Source organism: Diabrotica undecimpunctata, chromosome 2, assembly GCF_040954645.1.
Source record: "Diabrotica undecimpunctata isolate CICGRU chromosome 2, icDiaUnde3, whole genome shotgun sequence".
Lineage (NCBI taxonomy): Eukaryota > Metazoa > Arthropoda > Insecta > Coleoptera > Chrysomelidae > Diabrotica > Diabrotica undecimpunctata.
The window spans coordinates 177,618,734-177,642,741 of NC_092804.1; the positions used below are offsets into that span (position 1 = coordinate 177,618,734).

Genomic DNA, 24,008 nt, shown 5'->3' on the forward strand with positions numbered 1-24,008 from the left:
TTATGTATATTTTTTATTTTTTATATTAGATACTTCATATTTTTCTACTTTATATTTATATAATTCTTTAAATCCGTTTGTATCTATTGGCTTTCTATGAATGTAATTAGGCCACGTATGGTACGGCAAAATTTGTTTTCCGAAAGTTGATCTTAAAAAATCTGGATTGTTTATCGGTCCTAAAAATTTTCTTTACTTTCTGTGTCCTATTTTTAATGATACTTTTCTCGTGTGTCTCCTCGACTGTTCTGTCTTAGGATTTTACCGTTTACATCCAAAGAAACATTACAAGCATTAACACAAGTGAGGCTAGCAAAACAAAAATAGGACCTGATACAGTGCCGGTTTAAGAGTTCAGTCTGAAGGATATAAAAATAATTTCAAAATTAATAAGCAAGTAAACCCTGCATCAAGGTTCCATAGATTCCCATATATCACTAGGAAATATGTAACCATAATTATTTATATGAGAACTGGTTATTGCTCATCAATTCTTCACCTACTTTGACAAAATCATTATCCATTATTTAGCAATATCATTGTTTTAAACAATGGCAATATACTGTGACAAAAGTGTCTCCACAAAGTTAACTGGGTGAATTAACAAGGACAACTAAAAAAGATCAACCTTTAGTAATCTCAAGCTAACTTTATATGTTTTTGTCATTTTTGGAATCTGATTCATGTTCAGCCTTTTTGATAGTACTTGCTTGATTTATTTTAAAGTTTCACTATTTTTCATACCTGTATCACACAAACATATTTAAACTATGACACCCATTTAAAAATTACAGTTAATCAGTTCTAACAGGATCAAGTAAGTTATCATCATTGGTGCTACAGCCCTATAAAAGAGCCTCAACCTTCCCAAGTCTATTACGCCAGTCAGTTCTATCCATTGCCAGTTTGCTTCCCCTATTTGTCTACCATCCTCATCTACACCATCCCTCCATCTGAGTTTTGGTCTACCCCTTTTTCTACTTCCCACAGGTTGTGACATAAGGATTCTTCTAGGAGGGTTGTTCTGCTGTGATCTTGCCAGATGTCCTGTCCATCTTAGTCTTCCTATTTTTATAAAGGATACTACATCTTTACCACCAAATATGTTTATATCTGTGATATATCTCGTAGTTGTACCTCCTTATAAGTGCCTTGGAAATGGTCCATGCCTCCGACCCATATGTCAACACTGGTTGTATAAGGGTTTTGTATATGGTTATTTTTGTTTTTTGGCTTAAGTTTCTGCTTCTCATATGTCTACTCAGTCCAAAATAGCATTTGTTTGCTAGGCTTATCAAGTAAGTTATAACAATAATAAACAATGGAATCTCCCTTGAATATTTTATTCAAATAAAACAAAGGTTTTTACATTTTTTTTCTTAAACAATATACAAGAAAATATATCTACTTCTCGTCTCCTGGTTTCGAGAAGACCAGAGTGTAACCGCACTTGCCACAGTAATGCCTGTCTTCCATGGCTGCCATGAAGACACCAGCTCCACATTGTTCAGCGGGGCATTCACGTCTCAATCGGTGGATTTTACCATTTTCGTCAACCTGAAATTAATATAAAATACTCATTAGAAATCAGATAAAATATTTATCCTTTTTGTATACAAAAAATCATTTATTGCGTCAAAGTTAAATCACTAAATAATTGGAAAAGTATAAAATGTATATGTAATGTTGGTATATCTACTGTTTATGAAAGGGTGACCTCCTAGAGATACCTCTACTGTTAAATAGGGATGTTAAGTCTCAATCTGCATAATAATGAACAGATGTATCAATTAAAAATACAAAACAAATTCCAACTGACCATGGACCAGAAATTGCAAAATATATGACCATGAAAAACATAGTTCGAACAGGACTGAACAAAACAGAAAGCCAATAAAAGATTTGAGTTACTATGCATTTAAGACCCACAGAAGAAACTCTTGAGAAGAAAAAACAATATTTAGAAACATGATTAGAACTTGAGGAGGAACACAAAACCATTCAATCTTGTTAGTTTTACAGGGAGCTAAAAGCAATAAAGGACAACAGGATCAACAGCCCAAGATTTATATTGTTTACAGACGATGGGGAGAAAGTCATTACTGGATAAAATTCTTGAAGCAGCTGTTAAATCCTTAGAAGCTAACAATAACAACGACCAACAACAAAGCTTCAAACCTTCAAGCCAATGACAAAGCCAACCAGAAATAGCAATCATTGGATGAAGCAAAAACAGCAATTTTGTCTATGAACATAAAGTTTCTTAGGCGGAATTACTTCAAAATGAGGGAGAAAAATTTCAACTGGGAAGATATCAACTCACTAGTGACATCTGACAAAGAGAGGAAATGCTGAAACTGGCATGAAACTCATAGTCATATCTCCAAAAAGGAGAAAAACATATTTATATGAGTTATAGAGGAATTTCTTTAGTTAATACAACATATAAAGCAATATTTATAATATTACTTAGAAGATTAATTCCCTATGCAAATAATAGGTGGTTACCACTGTAACTTTAGACCTCAAAAATAACCATAGATCAGAACTTTGTCCTATGATAGATTTTGGAAAAGAACTGGAAATATAACTGTGACACATCAAATCTTCATAGATTTTAAGAAAGTGTATGATTTTGAGGAGGCTATGGTGGAAATGGGAGTCCTTGGAAAGCAATTACAATTAGCACAGAAGAATTAATCTTCAAAAGAATTTCTTATTGACTGGTCTTACACAAGATCCTCTTGCACTTTGTTCAAGAATATGCAGTAAGAAAAGCAGAGCCAGAGCTGACAAATAGCTTTGCTGCCCAGGAATCAAAATTACTACCAGCTCTTCTGACGATGTGGACACCATTACACAATCCACCAGAGCTACAAGTCCTCACTCTATTTAAAAATGGGGCCAAGGAAATCCGTCTTAACGTCAACGAGGAAAATACCAACTAAATGGTGGTTATGAAGAACCCAAGACCAAGAGGCAAAACATACCTATCCATTAATGAATACAACTTTAAACTCATAATAACATTTGGAAGTGAGACATGCAACACTAAACCACAGTGAAACGCCAAAATTACTGATATTACAAAGGAGATACAACAGACTATCTTTGAGACTTTAGGGACTAGACAATAAGGGAATGGAGAAGATAATGAGGAACTCTCAGACACTCTATGGAGATGAGAACATAATATGCTACAAGACAAACCAAATAAGATTAGCAGGACATGTATTAATATTGAGTGATCAAAGAAGCATTGATACATTTTCAGAAACGTCTGAAGATAGGTCAGTAGTTGGTCCTTAAGAAAAATATTTGCCCTGTTAAGCATGAGCAGCAGTTAATGATGAAGTTATCTACACACTAGATTCAAGCTAAAAGAATGCAACAACTGTTCAAATTTTGTTTGAACTTGTGCAAACAAGTTGATTATAAAATGAAATATAAATGCTGATTATAAAATTAAGGAAAACAATGAAATATGTTCCGCATATTACCGATTTTTACATGTAGCAATCTTTTAGCTTGAATGTAGTTTGTAGGCAACTCATCACACACCTCCACTCACAGGGCGAATTGAAAGATGCAGTAACAACTGATCTACACAAAATAGGAGTACAAAAATTGGAGATAACTGCAAAGGACTGGCAACAGTGGAAGAAAATATTAAATGTAGCTAAAACTCACCTAGAGATGTACAGCTGATGACGATAACTGTTTATGTAGATAATATTTTATATTATGAAAACCTCATTTAAAAAAGTATTTTTTTTTATCATTACCTTATAAAATTTCAATACAGCTAACTTAACCTTCTTCTTCTTGTGCTTGATTTTCTTGGGGGTAGAGTAATTCTTCTTCTTACGTTTCTTAGCACCTCCTCTCAATCTCAACACCAAGTGAAGGGTTGATTCTTTCTGAATATTATAGTCTGACAATGTACGACCATCTTCGAGTTGTTTTCCGGCGAAGATGAGACGTTGCTGGTCTGGGGGAATTCCCTCTTTATCCTGGATTTTAGCTTTCACATTTTCGATAGTATCTGAGGGCTCGACCTCGAGGGTGATGGTCTTACCCGTTAAGGTTTTAACGAAGATCTGCATTTTGGGGAGTCAACTATAAGAAAAATAATAAAAATTAATAAAGTATACAGTCCAATAACACAATAGAAACAAAATCTGTTTTTTTTAGAACTAATTATGATATCTAAACAGTAATTGATTGCAAGATTTATCTATAAAAATGGCATGAAAATTTCCTAGATATTAAACACTAATAATCACAGTACATTAGCTTTCATAGAAGTATTAGTAATTATACATTTTTTGTCTATATGGTGAATTATTTCTTTCTAGCAGCATATCTTATAACTGCATCAAATATTATCATAAATGATTATATCTACACAACGAAGTCAGTTAGTCAGACAGCTCTTAAATTTGCTGTGCCTGCAACAAGAATAGACAAAACACTCAGACTATAAACTTGAAAAGCAATGTACTTACAGACTGACAATTTAATTTTGTCTTTCATTGTTAAATATACATGCCTTTTGTAAAACAAGTTCTTAAATAATCACTAACAAGATCCTAGTTGTAAAAATAGTTTGAACTTAAAAGTTACTCCATGACATTGTCTAAACTAATTTGTCTTCTCTTAAATGTGTTTAAATTTCTTTTGTCGTGTTAGCATTTTTTTAAACTTGAAATAAAAGTTTTTGTTGACAAGCTCAAATTATTTTTTTAATTTCAAACATACTTTATGAGACATATACTGATTCATGACATGAATCACCTGATTTGAATGTATGCAAATAAAAATTGAATAACACTGGTATAAAATAAGAATTTCATTGGTATACAATCAAGAATGGCAAAAACTAATATACTTAACATGAAACACCAATTGGATTATGAAAATTAGGAATTCAGTCTACAAAAAGATACATATATTGTAAATATTTGAAATAGAAAAACTAAGTTAAAAAAAAAAACAAAATAATTATATAGACTAAAACATATATTTAGCACAGGCAAGAGCTAGATGGAACAGACACAGTTGAATTACGAGGATGATATTGAAACTAGAAAATTTCACATATATGGGAATTGCGTTAAACACTGATGGAACAGAAGAACTAGAAATGCAAGAGGAATGAAACTTACTTTTCACTCACCCATGTCTGTCCTAAGTAAGATATTTGCACTTATTAATAAAACTTCAAAAGGATGATGGGATGGCCATGAAGTGAGAATGGAGACCAAAAGATTGTCAAAAAGGACCTTAGATAGTAGAATGCAGGGGGCAAGACTGAAAGGAAGGACACAGAAAAGGTAGGAGAATGAAGTGACACCTGAAGATCAGCGTGGGACCTGAAAGTAGAGGAGGAAAAGGCTCCATTTGGGCTGTAGACCATTGGAGAGAGAAAAAACATGAATGGGAAGGACACTAAAACTCATAAATTACTCACGAGATAAAAAAGATTCAAAACTGAAGAAAAGACAAATACTATCATATATAATTGCTTTACCATAATAATGAATATCTGAATAAAGATGAATAAAACAGTACATAGGATTTTGTAACCGAACCATTACAAAATGATTAATTTTGTCATCTATTAAACAAAGAATACCACAAAATTGGAAAAGTATGTTTTTGTTAAATGTTTCCTTTCAAATCAAAAGCCTGTGTCACAATATCATTGTTATGTACTTCTACAATGGTGTTGGTTGCAAAATATTTAATAGTTATTTTTTCTATTGTGGTATTAATCTATTGAAAAAAAAAACAAGTCAAAAGCTTTACACACACTGAAAATTATTAGTACTGAGTTCCATAATTAAAACATTACAATATATTACAACATATGAACTACATATTCTATATGAAAAATATAATACAATTGAAATATAGAATAGATATACTTTTCTACTTACTTTTGATCTAAAAATCAACATTTTTGTTGTGAATAAGGCTCAAATGAAATAAAATAAGTGAAAAATATAAATTTTTATTATAAACCACACCTAACCTACAAGAAAAGTCTTAAACTAACAGCACAGCATTAATACATCCATCATTTTCTGGATTATTGGTAACCTGAGCGTATTTTCCCCATACAACTTTACCAGCTTGAGTAACCAAACCCAATTCTGAAATATTGACTTCTATAACTGTACCCTTAGTAATAACACCTAAACTTGTGAACATCGGTGAGCTAGGATTCTTCTTGACATCGATGATAGGTAAACAGAAGGTTGCTTTAAGTTCAGGATGTGTAACATGAGCCTTCTTGAATCTAAGTGCCATTGGTCTGATGAATCTTTCAAACTTTGGAGGCTTCCTCGTGAATCCCTCTCCAACAAATGTAACTTTGGTTACCATTCTCTTCCAAGCTTTCCTTTTAGTTTTTCCAGATTTGACGACTTTTAATACCTCAGCATCTGCTTGGGCCCTGACTTTTGGAATCGGCACATCCCATTTACCAGCTTTCTCTTTACGTTTTTGTTTAATCATATTAGACAAAACTTTAGCTCTAGATTGTACATCACGGTCCAATAGATAAACAGGCAAGGCACCCTCGGAAACCTTTTCTGTCGTTTTCTTGATTTTTTTCTCTTCATGAGCCTTGATTTTCTTTTTCATCTGAATCTTTTCATTTCTGCGTTCTTTGTTAAAGATCTTGGCTTTAATACCGCGAAGACTTCGGGCTACTTGCGCCCTTTTGTGGGGCTCTCTGGCCTCCTTCTTTCTTTTTCTTTCTTCATAATCAAGTCTGCGACCATACAACTTGCGATGGCGCTCAATATACTCGTTCTGCGGCATTATGGAGACAATCTGCAATCAAAAGAAATATAGAATTGATCAATTAGGTATTATAGTCATATTCACTCTCTGAATATGACTATAACCAAAAATATTTAAGATTTTCAACTTACCTCAAAACTATAGGTTATGATTGACTACAATAGTCATATTCACAGAGTTTATAAAAATTTCACTAAATATAGGTGCGTTATTTCGAAAACTCAAACACAAAAATAATCATATTGTGAAACCATGTGCAAATTTATTAAGCACTTTTTCAAAGCAAAAGGCTTCACAATGAATACAGCAATCTAATAAAGAATTACCTAATAGTCAAATATATAACAACTTACAACAATAGCTTAATATTTAACTACTAATATTTAAAAAAATAAGATAAATTCTAATACATACCGACTACTCCACCATAACACGCTGTAAAAAGAACTAGCTGACAATTGACAAAGGGAAATGACGAAATGACAGATACATTACTTCCTTTTGACGACGACGTCAGGTACGTGAATGTTGAAACCACATACATAAATCCAACAGAATTTGCTATTTCCCTTGAGAAATCATATCAATGAAATACATTAATACAATATAAAAAGAATACCATAAAATAATTACTCTTAAAACAATGCTCGCATAAAATTGTATTAAGATTTTAGTAGAACAATTTTAGGTTTAAGTACCAACCTAAACATTTTAAAAACACCTGTGGCTATACAGCAGACGTTGAACATTACACAATCACAGAATAATTATTCTGTGACACAATTAAATAAGTAATACAACGTCAGACTGTTTTATGATGTATGTTTTATGTAAAGTAACTTCTAATTACCCTTTCTGTCAGTATTCATACATATTAAAAATCTGTAACAATCGTATTATGAACTACTCAATCAATAGTTTATTGATTGATATTTAAATGATCATCGAACTAATTATTGATTTATTCAGATTTCAATCGACAATGTTTGATTTTATTCAGTTGTAAATCTAGTTTTAATTTTAAATTGAAATATTCTTATTTGTGGCAACTCAATTTTTAAATAATTTTGGTATTAAATATTTAAAATAATTAAATCTTGCATATATGTTTCTTCAGTATCTTAAAATATTTATCGTTAAAATTTAAGTTTAATATTTTTGCAATAATTACTTTTTGATAATCTCTTTTTAATTTGATGTTTATTTATTAATTAAACTTTTTGTTTTGCATTTTGTATATTCGTGTGGAACATACCAACGATTTTGAAATTTATCGTCTATGTTGGTAGACCTGAAACCAAAAGCGCAAAGGTTGATTGATGGATGATCGGTGATCGTGTGTCATTCGTGTCTGATCGTGATCGTAGAAAAACGTCGTCATCGGTCATAGATCAAGGTTTCGACTTATCATAAAATTAAATCCATTGATTTGTTTAAGCATTTTATTAACTTAGTTGTTGGCGGTACGGTGCTTTCTAGTATTAAAAAGAAATATGACCACACAATACTCTTTGGCTGATGTTAAAAAACACAATGATAATAAAAGTACATGGATAGTTATACACAACAATGTTTATGATGTGACTCCGTTTTTGAATGAGGTAAGTAATATATTATTTAATAATATCATTTAATTACTTTACTAAATCTGCTATATCATTGTAATATATCCAAACATGTAACGGCAATTTTGTACTTCAAATTATATCAATAAATGTTCTACCCATTTAACTCATTATATTAACACAATCCTTTATCAGTATTACGTACCATTCAGTTAATTATAGAGTGTTTGTCTTCCTTTAATATTTCTTAAATTATATATGATAACCCGATATTATTAATGTAAATGATTAAAACGGCAACTACATTTATATTTTGTAACATTGTCATTCTATTTGCGTTTGTATAAGTACAAATTGTCCAAGGTTCCTAATAGTCAAAAAATTCCATACTAAGTAATACTAATCAAATTAGATTTTAGTACATACCTAATTCTGAATTTTAAATAGCAATTGAAATTTTCATGTTAAATTTTATGTGAAATGAAAGAAATTCATTATCTACAATGAGTCTTGAATTTAAATTTGTAATAGTTTATCAGATACAAGGTGGTCGCCTTCAATTTCCGAAATTTATACTTTGATATGATTTTATCCTATTTTTTTTTCATGTCAACTCAATTTTTATTTTTTTAACCTCTTATCACACTTGAAACTTGCGATATCTTCAAAAATTGTATGTCATACTGAATAAGTATATGTAATATGTAACAATATGTAAAGCAATATTTTAAAATGATAGTTTATCAGTCTCAACGCAAAAGCCTATTGTACTTGCTGGCTCATATTTACTTTAAAATGTCCAGGATTTATATTGATAAATTATATCATGAGCAGAACCAAAGCAACAGGTGAGAATATGTATATGGAACTTAAAGCACATGCTAAACAAATAGGTCTGTCAATAAACGAAAAAAAAAATAAAATCCTCAGTCAAGAATCCCCAAAATTTAGGAGTCAACAGCAGAAGGGACAAAATTGATGATGCAGAGCTTAGCAGAAGAAACATCCTAGCCAATACGGCATACTTTGCTATGAGCTCGATATTTACATATAGAGACATACACCAAAGAACTAAGATGAATATACACGACTATAATCTGACTGATAGTGAGCTATAGATGTGAAACTTGGGTGTTAACTCAAAAATCTTGTAAACCACATAGACATCTTTGAAAGAAAGGTACTGAGACTAATACTAGGCCCTATAAATGAGAACAACAGGTGGCGAATTAGATACAATTATAAAATATATAATATATTATATAACAAACCATCTGTATCTCTGCCTACAGCGTCTTCAATGGGCAGGCCATGTATATAGGATGGAAAAAACAGACTTCCCAAAAAACTGTTGAATGCAAGGGTGGATGATTTATTTTGCCCAGAAAAATAGTAAAATTTCATTGAAAATTCACTAAAATATGGCAACAATATTTTTTGAGTTTTTTTGTTCTATTGCCAATTAATAAACAAATTACAAATAATTTTATACTTGCCCTCATATTTGTTCTATTAAATTAGTGGAGGCATAAATTTTAGGTTTTTAGTAATTGTTTCATAATTTTCGAGTTAGCTAAATGAAAAGTTGGTATTATATTTACTAACCACAAATTTATGGCAAGATATTTTTAAAATTATCTTAAACAAAATAATAGTACTGCCCAAAGGGTATTTATTTTTTGGACAATTTTCAAATATTTACAAAATATATCAATTTTTATTCAATATTAACTATTATTAATAAATTAATGATAAGTACTAGATTGAAGTGCTATTACCATCTCATACATGGCAAATTTGTTCATTCTAGGGTTTAGACTTTCTTGTTTTTTTGTCAGTAAACTTCACTTTATCGTTTCATGGTAACCTTCTGCTATTCAATTTGTAAGTTAGTATTTGTTTATTTGGTTGATTTTTTCTGTTCTATTTATATGTTATTTCCATTTTGTTCTGTATTAATTCACTAGCTTAAATTCCAGAATTATCTCTTATCTCTACCATTATTAAAACATATCAATGTTGTGATCAATTCTTGAACCTTGTATAATATCCTAAGTGCTCCAAAGATAATAAATCTTTTCATAAATATGTATCATTATACAGAATGTGTATGATGGTCTCCTGTGACTCTGTCCCTTATTTGTAAACAATGGAATAGGCAGCTGCTCAGACTATGCAAAACTGAATCTTTTGAGTATTTACCATTACCATTTTTGCATATCTCCTCACAATTCAGAGAACTTTTTGTGTTATAATAGCTACTTGAGGCCTTCGATTCATCTACCTACATGAAATGTTTTTGTTACGTCACTTATTTAATGAACAAACTTGTAATACAATGTTTTGTGCTTGTACCTAAAAGTGAATTCAAAAATTTACATTCTTATATATAGTGAAATGCAAATCATTTATGTAAATAAATTTAATATTGTATATAAATAAAATGAAAACCTTGAAATCTTAGTTCATTGTTATCATCTTTTTTTTATTGTTATCCTTTTGTGCAATGGCAATTTGCAATAACTGGAATCTCTTGATTTGTTTGGGCATATTTTATATCTTTATATGATCCATTCAAGTTGATCATTTAATACTACTAAGACTTGATTTCTTATGTTCGGAAACTGCTTCTGTATGGCATACCATCTTCATCAAACATTAATTTTATATAGCTCACAGTAGAGTAAAAAGTACCTTACCTCAAGTGCTTCTTGTAATTTCTTCTCCTTTGTTCCTAGTTATTTTGCTTCAGTTTGTTTTTTGTGGTGCATGTGCTCAATTTAGATTGTTTTTCATTGGAAGGCAACAAATTCAATGTTTTAATTATTGAAAGTATTTGCTTCCTCAGCATGCATATTTTTGTATAAAATAAATCCATTTGTGGTGGCTATTTCAAAACATAAAAATCATATTTTAAATTTTTACTTGAAAGTGATATCTATACAATAGGTCATCTATCAACTTGAATTCACCAATATTCTCTGATGATTTGGTGATCATCAATTTCAATGAATTTCTTCTGCTTTGTATCATAACATATGCTTTTGTTTTTGTTGATTGTGATTGTTTCTCGCCAAAGATTCATTGCCAACATATGATGGTTCCAGGCAGACACATTTGTTATCTTTTCATAATTAGATCCACTCTAATTAGCATACAGACCTTTTTTTTTACTGTTTTGATCACTATATCTAAAATTAATGTTAGAAGAAGCTACAGGTTGATCAGCTTTGTTGATATCCAGTAAAAATTGTACAGTTATAGGAATGCATCAGTTGTTTTAGCTGTATTCATTTCCTTAATGAATTCTTCTGGGACTTGTGCGTTTGACAGCTCAGCTAAGCTGTTGGGATACTATAGTTCAATGTTATATTCGGCATAGTCTGGATCACAACACTATTTTACTTTATTGTACCTGTATACTCCCTTTTTTGACCTGTGTATTTTTCTTTTCTTTCTTTCATTTCACTCAATATTCCTCCATCAATCACAGCACTATCACTACTATATAAAAGATTTCATTGATTTCAACAGATTCGAATTGTTCGTCAGAAAATTCTTTCAAATTGGACTTTTCTTTATAGTCAGGTTATGGACGATTCATCCTACACACAAAATAAATAGGTATGGAAGAATAAATAAAACATAGTATTTTTCGCATAAAAGACAAAAACAATCAGAGACAATAGACATTTTGTTTTCGGACCACATGCATAAAAATTGTGTGTGAGTTCTAGTGAATGTGTAAATTGTTGTAAAAATATATTTATATGTGAAATTTTACTAATCTACTTTAAGATAATGTTAAAAAACTATTCTTAATTTTATTGATAATATTCTGTGACAGTATTACCAATTCTTTTATGAAGGTTTAAAAAATATGAATTTAACAATATCTAAATTGATGGCAACCTTGCTACAGAAACAGATATATTTTCTTGACATTTTTGACATGGAAAATATATTGACGATGCTTCAAAATAATGACCAAGTAGATAGCAGATGACTTTTCCAGTAGTAGAAGTATTTAATCAGTCATTCCTAGCTTTTTTTATTCCTGCTTACTATGTTAACTTGCACTCATTATTTCCCTTTTTATCTCTGAAAACATCTATTTTTATCTCTTTAAAAATTGATAAACTGCTTTTTAAAACTACTTCACTAGTTTTAAAAGAAAAAAGTATTGATATTTATGGAGAGCATCTTGAATTAGAAACTCAATTATAATGACACACATTTATTTCTACTCTTTTATCTCAATTTCAGTACCTTGTAGTATGTTACATAAATGTTGATACTCAAGTTTGTGATAATAGATAAGAAAATATAGATTAAAAATTAAATTATCACTGTTGTCTAGCAATTTATGCACCTGGCATCTGTGATACCAGCAAGTGTGCCGATAAAATATAACAGAGATCAACAAATGCAAATAATGCGATTGATAAACTTTAAGACGACTTTTACTTTCTAAATTTTCAAAGATCGATTTTTGTTTTTTTTACATAAAAATATTCCTTAGCTTCATAGAAATACTGTCCTAAAATTTTTTTAAGAAATTCGAAATAGAAACGAAGTTATAGCTGTATTTATAACGGTAGGCACCTGAGCTAAAACTCGCTTGTATACAACATTGCGCGCCCCGATAAAACGTGTGCACCTGCAACTCGACTATTGCTTTCTCAAACTTGTTTTGTTATTGAAATTTATCGAAAATTATTGTTTTGAAAATCGGAAAAAAGGATTGGATCTGACTAATGGCAACCTTAATTATTGCAAATATCTGTTGCAATCTGGCAACTGGTGATTTGAGAATTGCCAAATCTATCCGCTAATCTCTCAAAGGGCAATTACCAAAAAAAATTCTAATAATTAACTGCAATTAATCTCCAACGAAACAAATATTTACTCGTTATTGGTTTATATAAATTGAAAATTGCAGAATTCATAATACACTCTGGGCCAAAATTAACCGGTCACCTTAAAAATGGGTAATTTTTGATGTCTTATATCTCCTAAACCTGTTGTCCGATTTAAGTGATTTTTTTAATATGTTATAGCCTTATTCCTTGACAATATCGTTATAATAATATGGTTGCTAAACAGGTAAATTTTCATTGTATACCGGGTGTACGAATTAAACTGTGTTTTTTTTTAAGTTTGCATCACCCTGTCGAATATTTTAGCATTTATAAAATATTGAAATTAAAACCTAACTGTTTAGGTTGTTTGAAAACATGTAATCATGTTTTCTCAACATTTTGTTTTTTGATTCATTCGCTTATTTTGGATAATACAAAAGTTGGGTAGTTTAACAACTAGCCATGTTTTTTATCAATACAGACGATTTAACTCACCAGCAAAATTAACCCCACCACCTTTTTTATTGTTTTGTTTACATTACCTGTGACAGTTTGTTTCCTAAATTTGTGTCATCGAAGTACGACATTGTTGCAAATCTGTTTCCGTGTTAATAATAGTTCTTGAACAATTTGTAATTAAAATTAACAATTAAAATTGTAATTTTATATCATTGTGAGCGAATATTGTTTAAGTTGAAATTTTAGTGCTTATTTATTGTTTGTGATTTTAAAAATGCCACTCGTTCCAACTGATGCTGCTAGGGCAGTGGCTTTAGTTGATGCTGGTTACAGTCAACGTCATATCGCTGGTATACTCGATGTATCCAGAACTACGGTACAAGATGCCATCAGACGACTTCGGGAGACAGGATCGTACAACCGCAGGCCAGGTCAAGGCCGAAAACGATGCACTTCAGTTCGAGATGACCGCTTCATTGTCACTAAAGTATTGAGAAATCGCTTTTGCACCGCTTCTGAAGCTCGTAGGTCTCTTCTTGAGGTGAGGAACGTTAGTGTGAGTAGACAAACGATTAGAAGAAGACTGTCAGAAATAAACTTGAGGGCTTTTCGTCCATCTCGTGCACCACAACTGCTCACACAACACCGTAGGGCTAGACTTCATTTTGCGCGAGAATATGCTAACTGGACTATGGCGGAATGGAAGAATGTGTTCTCAGATGAGAGCAGAATAGCCCTAAAAGGTTCAGATGGACGCAAACGTGTCTATAGACGTCAAAATGAGGTTTGCTGCATGCGCTATAACCGAAACAGTGGCTTACCAAGGAGGGTCAATAATGATTTGGGGAGGTATTTCTTACCAAGCGCGTACTGATCTTGTTGTGTTCGGTAGAGGCAGTGTGAATGCCCAAGTATACGCCCAAGAAGTTCTCCAAGACCATGTCATGCCTTTTGCACCATTCATTGGTGATAACTTCAGACTAATGCATGTTGCCATACAGCAAGATCTACCCGTGAGTACCTTAATGAGGTCGGGATTCAAGTTCTACCATGGTCAGCACACAGTCCCGATCTTAACCCAATTGAGCATATCTGGGACAACCTCAAAAGACGGGTAAGAGCAAGAGTACCAGCCCCTGTATCCTTTGAAGAGCTGAAGACAGCTGCGGTAGAGGAGTGGCACAATATCCCCCAATCTGATATCCAGGAATAGATTGCCAAACCGGCTCCAAGAAGTCCTAAGGGCTACAGGCGGCAACATCCATTATTGATACCCAATTTTTTTCAATTAGACTTTGATTTCCAAAATATTGTTAATTTGAATTTTCTTCGAAGATTTTATTCATTGGATTTTTACAGTAACAAATGACTTTTTCAAAAAGATTATTTTTTCTCTTTCGTGGAGATAAAAGTTGATAAAAAACATGTCTAGTTATTAAAGCACCTAACTTTTGTATTATCCAACATAAGCGAATCAATCAAAAAACAAAATGTTGAGAAAGCATGAGGCTACAGGTACGATTTAATTTCAGTATTCTACAAATGTTAGAATATTCCACAGGGCGATGCAAACTTAAAGAAAAAAACACAGTTTGATTCGTACACCCGGTATACAATGAAAATTTACCTGTTTAGCAACAATATTATTATAAAGATATTGTCAAGGAATAAGGCTATAACATATTAAAAAAATCACTTAAATCGGACAACAGGTTTAGGAGATATAAGAAATCAAAAATTACGCATTTTTAAGGTGGTCGGTTAATTTTGGCCCAGAATGTATAATCAAAATGTACTTTTCTAAAGCTTTTTTTTATATTTGTAGCATACAAATTATACATATAAAAACATGCCAACATTGCCAAACCGAAATATTTTATTTCATGGTTGACATTTGCGGCTATATTCAGCTTGTACTTTCGTTAAAATTAACCCAGTTTGCTTCTAGGACGTCCTATAACACACTCCTTAGCCATAAGCGAAGATATTATTTTATAACGCCGTTCCTTTTTTAAACATTGTGGTGGTGCCTTAGTTTCGTCTACGATAGGAATTTATAAAATCCTCGACACAGTCGAAGTTACCACGAAAACTTGTCCAACAACTATTAAATCGTAAAATTACCATATTCTCATCGGGATTTAACGACAAAGGGGTAGATTCTTTCATTGCGCCTACGCTACATCACTTAAAACATGTTTTTCATTAATAGGTATAAGTAAAAACCATATTCCTTATCGTTATGTTAATATATCTTGATTTGAAATCGTATTTAGTGTGTATTGATAATAATTCAAATGTTTTATGAGATTATATCTACACTTTTGAAAATATATGTCATGGCTGGAAACGTAAAAATGGTTAATTATACAAATTAAAAACACGCATAAATGATTTGTGTTTGTACATCACGTGTCTAGCGAATGCTTGCAACGATAAGTCAGTATAAGAAGGATTTAAGTACTTTTCAGAATTGTTAATAATTTTTTGCTTCTAATTACGTTCTATGAGATTGGCATTGACTCCACTAGTTTTTAGCGTCCTTTATCGTTGAACCACGTATAGCATTTTTTATGTTTTTCTTTTGTGGTGCAATTCATCTTAGCTAAACGTTTCTTGAGAGTATGCCATAAGTTTTCAATCGGATTTAGATCTGGTAAATTACCAGGCCAATGAAGCACTTTTATGTTATTTTCCTGCGTAAAAGTCTGGATAAATTTCGAATTATGACAAGGAGATAAGTCATGTTAAAATGTATTTACCGGAATTCATCATACCTTTAAGAAGTAAGCTTTCAGCGCCATTTGTTGTGAAAAAACCTCTAAATATATAATAAGGAGGGCATTTTACAGTCTGTTGGATATGATTTCGTCGCTGAGGTTCACTTATACTTCGTCATCGCTCCGTGCGTGACCATGCTAGGGGTACCTTGAAACGATGCCAGCGTGCGTAGCGGCGAAATATGACAAAATTTGACACTATCTTTTTACGCATAAATTTTATTAAAAATGTGTGCAAATACACGTTGCGTATTTAGTTGTGCTAATAATAGCAAAAATAGTAAGTGTAGTTTTTATAGATTCCCAAAGATTACATATAAATTAGAGAAAAGAAAAAGATGGATCCGTGCTATTAATATGAAAAAGGAAAACGTAACCTCATTTTTATGCAATTGAAATATTTAAATAATTTACCTTAAATGATATTTTATAGGGCTTCAAGCTAACTGCAGAGTGCCTGATGACTTTAGCTTTTATATCATAACTTTTACTATTACTGTTTTTAATTATATGCCCTTTCACGTGAAACACTTGATTTGCCAGTACTAGATTTTTAACTTTTCTTTTCCGTTTGGGCTTAAAAAGATATATTATGATGAATTTTGAGAAACCCAGTTTTTAATACTACATTTTATTTTGTACATAAACTGAAAACATATAATTAAAAAGTTAATTATTAATAATTGTCAATTTCGCCTGTACTTAACAATGTCAAACATATGTCATTAATGTCATATGTTTACCCTGAAAATTGGTAGGTCCAAAACTGTCAGATGAAGGTGGTAGGTGTCGCGTCAGTCACGCACGGAGCGGCGTCAGACTTGATTTATATAAACTGTCGGAAGTCCGTATTAACCAAGTCAGATTCTCCCTTCTGTTCTTTAGCACGTAACTCTGTCAAAACAGTTTTAAACTGTTTCTGTTGAAGTTTTGGTTTATCGTAGCTTATTTTTATGCCCAGATTACTATCCTAGAACTAACGGAACGAAAGACAAAGGGTAGATACAGAGTTAGAAGAAGAATTTTTGGCTTAAAAAGAGATTCAATTATTCAGAGCTTTTATAAATAAATGATAAGTTAATACAATATATCGTTTTTTAATTATTATGCCAATATTGGCTTCGTTTTAAATGCGATGAAAGTTTGAGATAAATCAGTTAGTTTTCAAACTAATCATGACTTTTTTAATGACTTTTAATTACTAAACAATTTATTTATTTATCAAATAATCACTAGTTATGTATATCTCTAGTTATATTTACCGTAATAATTAGCGATTATTTCTTAATCGAGTACCTCTAAGAATTTTCCTACTTTCTAATAGCAATTTAATTTGTTTATTACATACCAAATTCGTGTACAATTATTGGTACACAAATAGTATAAAAATATTACCACAAGAAGCGTCGACTTTGTTTTAAGATTTTTACTTCGATTAGATTAATAGTAAAATCCACAAGGAAAATTAAATTCATTTAATTCTACACAAAAAATGCTAATAAACGTTTTTGTTCAAAATTAACTTAGCTACATTTCTTATTTGAAACATTTTTTTCTATGGCGTAGAGATCTTGGTAAATCGTAAATTTTTTTTCCGTTTTCCCCCCTCTACGTGGGTGGTTTTGGGGGAAAGCCTGGGTGTAAAAGTGGTGAATTTTTTGCATCTTTTTTAGCTTCCTAAAATTGACATTTTCATTTTTAGATGGTCAGTGGCATTTTCGTCTCTGACGACTGGAGTATCCATGTTATTTCTTTCAAGAACAGGTTGTAAAGTACAGCTACATGTATAAAAAATAATTCTAATGACGTTATTATCGTTCCCTTCAAAGCAAATAGTTCCGAAAGTTACAGACTAATTTTAATTGCGAACAATGTAAAATTTATAATTTTAAGTTAATTACGGATCGATGTCCAAAATCGCATCGATTGAATACAAAACAAGAAATACATACGCCAAGGTCGACCACAAAATTAGATTTCACTTGTTAAGTTTAAGGATGATTTGAAGGAATTGATGTCGCATGATTGTCGAAATGGTTTTTTTAATAAGCGAATTTATTTACAGGAAATTTGTGTGTTATAATTAGACAGTGACTGCGCGTATATTAGAGTTTGGGGAGCGCAAAAACTGGATTTTTTTAAAAAATTTCTCGATTCCTGAGCAGTCTAGCGAGGCGTTTGAATATAGTAGTATAGTCGGTTCGCTATATTTACGCGGGTTTCGGATTAACAAAATTATGCTAATGACTCATTGATTACCAGTTGCAGTAAACGACTTCTCAGAAAATTAGGTAAAAACTGCATTAATGGTCATATTTTAAAATACATTAAAATAACATTAGGGTAGGTATAAATTTGTTACAATATTGCAGTTGAATTGATTCTTTGTCAGTGTTGACATTGTATGTTTGGTGGAAATATTTAAAAATGCCTAGACGTGTGTTAGATGTAGATAGTCTAATTTGTAGTGTACATAAGTATTTTACGGATGAAAAAGAAAATGGCGGTCCTTTAAAATCGGTAACGTCTGTTCAACAACGCGAATGTGATGCTCTAGGAATTAGTGAAACCAAACTAAGAGGAGTATTACAAAATCGCAATAATGAACGGCCGAAAGAAGATCACCGAAAAATTCGCCTATCATTGAAAACGAAAGATATTCCAGATGGAAAAAAATTTGAAATTCGTGATACCATTTATCGAATGCGAGCCAACAAGGAACATGTGACCTTAAATACAATTCTCTCGAAATTAAAAGATAGAAAATTTGACGAAATTGGCAGAACAAGTCTATGGCAAGTGATACATAATTTTGGTTTCAAATTTCAAAAGGAGGATAACAGAAAAGCCCTTTGTGAAAGAAGTTCTGTTGTGCATAAAAGAATTAACTTTCTAAGAAAATATTCTAAATTAAAAGAAGAAAGGGCAAATTTTAAATATTTAGTGGAAACATGGATACTTTCTAGGGGTGCAACCAAGAGAATATGGCAAGATGATAACGTAAAGTCTATCAAACATACTGATGGAGAAGGGAAGCGACACATAATTTTACATGCAGGAGGGAAATCGGGTTTTATAGAAGGTGCTGATTTAATATTTTCATCTAAATCAAAATCAAGTGACTATCACGATAATATGAACACAGAAATGTTTGTAAAATGGTTACATGAAAAACTTCTCCCAGGTTTAAGTGAGCCCAGCGTAATTATTTTAGACAATGCACCTTACCATTCTGAAGTATTAAACAAAAGTCCAACGAATTCTTGGACTGTTAATAAAATTAAAGAATGGTTGACAAAGGAACATATACCATTTACACAACATATTTTAAAATCAGAATTATTACGCTTGGCAAATATCCACGCAAAACCAAAAACCTTTGTTGTGGATCAGATTATTGAAAGTTACGGTCGTCAAGTTTTACGTCTGCCACCGTATCATTGCCAGTTTAATCCCATCGAATATATATGGCGAATAGCAAAACAATAATTATGACAACCATATTGGGCCTAACGGTTATAGCGACGACGCAGTTCGGGAAACTTGGCAAAAGGCACTTTCAATTGTAACTCCAGAAGTGTGGTGCAACTGTATATTCAAGTGTGAGAAACTAATAGAAGATTGGTGGACTCGTGAAAATAAAATAAACGAAATAAGTCCAATCATAATAACAATTAATGGTGATGACAGTGATGATGATGACGATTATGATATTTTTGATGATAATGACTGATTTTCATTTTTGTTGGCAAGTTAAATTTTTTTATTTTTCATTAGAAATTCTCTCCATGGAACAAATATACATAGACCATATTTTCTGTGTGAAGTGTAATATAAAATTATTATTAGGTTTATATTAGCCACATTAGACTCCATTAATGAAGTAATTCTCCTTATTATACTGTCAATTATATAAAAGATTTTCCATTATTATTTAATTAAAAAAAATTATGGATTATTTTTCATTTCATTTGACCAGTTGATATTTCCCCAAAGAGCAGGTAATTAAAACTGGGTACTTACAATAAAATTTTTAATCCGAAACCCGCGTAAATATAGCGAACCGACTATACTTACCGTCCAGTAAACGATCAAATTTCTTTCTATGAGTTGTTTCTTGGGTCTTTTCGTTGATTTGAGTGATTTTTTTCCAGTGAGTGATTTGTCTTATGCTATGTTTAGTTTTTTCTTTCATGTCATGGGGTTTTATGTGCATATTCAACTGTTTCTTATTCCTGGTCCATTTCTTTTTCCCATTCTCTTTACCTATACCCCTAAGCGGGGTCGACTTCCCTAATTACATAATTTTATATCTTGAGCCATACCTTTTCACAGATATTTCATGCACGAGAATGTCTCACAATGTCCTCTTAAATCTTTAGAGTGGCAATTGTCCGTATATTTTAGATTATTTAGAGGTTCCCCATACACTAGATTTTTAGATAGATTGCTATATTCATAGACTTACATATTTGCCATTAACAAATCAATCCTTTAACAGCAAACTTGAGAACATTTACAAAATAGTACTAAATAATAACTATACAATACAATTAATACATAACATATTATTACTGATCATTAATTTTTACGAGAAAATTATCCATACCCTAGCCAGAAATTTCAAAGAATGGTTTCACAGAACCAACACTGCCCTTCACAGTTTTTATACTCCGTTATGGATATACACTTATCACCATGAGTTTCCGGAATATTAGTTATTTTTTGAACAAATTTGCGAGAAAATAATCCACTCATCCTGTTTGGGTGTGGTGAATGATTTGCACCAGTTCTTTCATGTAAAGAACTTTCTAAATAGTGGGGACCAAAAGTTTGAAAACGCCTAATTATCTCTAAAATGGATGGTCCAAATTGTACAAAAACCGGAATAACAATATTCTGAAATATGGAGATTAAAAATTTGATGCTTGCAATGTTGCCAGATTTACCATTTTTCTAATATTATTAGTCACTTTGGTTTTTTTTAAATACACACTGTATATTGTACCTTTATTGAAATCTCCCAATTTATCAGACCGATTTAATCGTAATTAACTCTCTTTATTGTCGTTTCCCCATTACTGAGGATCGTGATTTCTTCCAATATTCCTAACAATTTTTCTCCGTTGGTGTCTATCTTCAGCTGCTCTGAGCTTCGCAGAATGAGTTTCCAGCTGAATTCTTAGCCTCTTTTTAATCTCGAATTGGTTTAGAATGAAAACGTTTGTCCTATGAACTATTCAAGGTATGAATAGCATTTTTCCAGCACCACATCTCAAAGGCATCAATTTTGTGGCGCTCGCGTCCGCGAATAGTCCAAGTCTCTGCTCCGTATAGAAATATTGAGAATACAAGGGCATTCACCAGTCTCATCTTGACATTTTTAGAGATATATCTGTCTTTTCAAACGTTAGGTAGGCGACTCATCGCATTTTCCCCATAACAATACGTTTCCAAACTTCTGCTTCACAGTTACCATCGTTAAATTATACTCGACCCAAGATAGACAAAACTGTCCACTATCTAGTATTCCTGTAACATGTTAGTTAGCTGAATAGTGTGGAATCTGTCGACCACCATTATTTTTGTATTAACTTTATTGATTTTCAGACCAACTTTATTGCTTTCGTACTCATCTCTTCGCAGGAGAGTAAACATTTCTTGCTCATTTGCTGCTACAAGTGTAGTGTCATCAGCAAATCTTAAATTGGAGATTTTCTTGATCCCCATGACATGTTCACCATAAATGTTGAATAAGTCAGGTGACAACACGCATCCTTGTCTAACACCTCTCTCAATCTTGAATTAGTTTAAGAACTTCTGATCTAGTCGTACTGTTGAACGCTACCGTGTTATTAGTGTTAATTTTGGGATTTTGGTTTTAACATTTATGTACCTTTAACTTTCAGCAGAACGTAGAATTTGTATAATTGGAGTTTTGTTTTACCATCTGTATCTATATATATATTTTATATATTATTTGTTTCATATACAAAATTATCTTATTGTTTTACATCGATATTTATGTGGTAATTAGCTGTGACAGTCATTGGTCTTTCCTGCCGTATCATATTTTAGCACATTCCTCTTACTATATCATCCGAAGACAAGCGGTTTGTGCGATACATAGATATCTAAAGCTCGTATCATATTTAATTTCCGAACAGCTGGGTTTTTACGCTAATTCATTCATCTGTTGTAAAACATTCTGGATTTTAAATAGGTATTGGTTTTTGTATCTTTGTCACGTATATTATAATTTGTAGTTATTCATAATTTCTTGGAATTGAATGTATGTAATTTGTTTATTGATTTTGTTCTTGCTTTTTTTTTCTATGAAACCATTTTTTCTATGAAACCATTTAGTTCTAGATTGAACATATATATTCATCCTCCCTTTCTGATGGTCTCATTATGTTATATAGAGGTCATCTTATGTGCAGAAAGCAACAGATTGTTGTTGATCTAACGTTTCTTAACTTCTCATCTTATCTCTGGTAATTTGTTCTGTTGACCCAAGTACGAATTCCAAAAGCTAGTTTCGAATCCACGACTCACTCTCCATCAACCTTCTAGCTGACGTTCTCAGTATTTCCATTGGTGACTAGCAACGCCAAAAAAGGGTTACACATTGGTATAATATTAGTAGAGGTATACTATTCTACGGATATTCTATTCTATTCTATTCTATAAGTGCTCATGCATATCACCATAAAACACTATAAATTTTATGGGCTCAATTATGGCGATTACACTTTCGTCCAAAATAATGAGTGTCATAAAAGAAGGTATACATTTCCGTTCAAGACCCTAAAATTGAGGTATACAAGTTCGTCCAAAGGGTCAGGTACATTTTCGTAATGCTTTTCGAAAAAGCAATTAATACAGTAGACTCCCTCTATAACGAGAACTGAAATGGCAGACTAATTACCTCGTTATAAGCCGATCTCGTTATATCAGATAACAATATTACTGTGCATACATATGAATATGTAGTTTTCTAAACCATTAACTTCTTGTAGTTAAGCCATTCCGAGCAATATAAGATGCTAATAAATATTGTTTGAATGGCGTTTTTAAAAAAAAGTGATTTACTTTTATTGTCAATGAAATATATTAAAACATAAAAGAGTTGTTTACTTTTATTATCAATGATATACGTTAAAACAAAAAATCTGTACTTACATTTTTTTCCAACTACATAATGTATAAACCGTATTTCCAAGAATAACATAAACTATTGCTTCTGCAATTTTAAGAACTCTCTCATTTTTAACTGCTTTAAATTGTCCAGTTTCATTATATCTATCATATTTTCTATAAGATTCTATAAGATGTGAAACAGTTGTATTTATTCATTGTAAAGAAGTTTATTGCGGGCGGCAGTTACGTTTATTGAAGGGCCGTTTAAAAAGGTATTTATTTATAGCCACGACTGGGCCAAAAACGTAAAAAAAAACACGTTTTTGGATCTTATTTTCTCTCGTTATAACCAAATTTGCCTCACTATAGAGGGTTATAGTTCAATA

The 24,008-nt window shown here is 31.7% G+C and overlaps 3 protein-coding genes across 3 annotated transcripts in view; 1 reads left to right on the forward strand and 2 right to left on the reverse strand.

The window, feature by feature from the left end:
- Positions 1–1,327: 1,327 nt before the first annotated feature.
- RpS27A (ribosomal protein S27A) lies at positions 1,328–7,370 on the reverse strand. The gene is made up of 3 exons (XM_072524110.1): positions 7,228–7,370; positions 3,786–4,119; positions 1,328–1,557 (listed from the first exon to the last, which is right to left on the reverse strand). Exons 2-3 carry the CDS (start codon positions 4,104–4,106, stop codon positions 1,405–1,407), a joined length of 474 nt encoding a protein of 157 aa, XP_072380211.1. The 5' UTR covers positions 4,107–4,119; positions 7,228–7,370; the 3' UTR covers positions 1,328–1,404.
- On the reverse strand, positions 6,001–7,366 carry Ip259 (NSA2 ribosome biogenesis factor-like IP259). The gene is made up of 2 exons (XM_072524109.1): positions 7,228–7,366; positions 6,001–6,843 (listed from the first exon to the last, which is right to left on the reverse strand). The coding sequence occupies exon 2, from the start codon at positions 6,829–6,831 to the stop codon at positions 6,052–6,054; it is 780 nt and encodes a 259-aa protein (XP_072380210.1). The 5' UTR covers positions 6,832–6,843; positions 7,228–7,366; the 3' UTR covers positions 6,001–6,051.
- A 794-nt stretch (positions 7,371–8,164) lies between the features above and the next one.
- The window catches only part of Cyt-b5 (Cytochrome b5), a 34,750-nt gene continuing 18,906 nt past the window's right edge, over positions 8,165–24,008 (forward strand). The window contains exon 1 of the mRNA XM_072524111.1: positions 8,165–8,414. Within this exon, the coding sequence (XP_072380212.1) occupies positions 8,307–8,414 (108 nt within the window). The 5' untranslated portion in view covers positions 8,165–8,306. The remainder of the gene's footprint in view (positions 8,415–24,008) is intronic.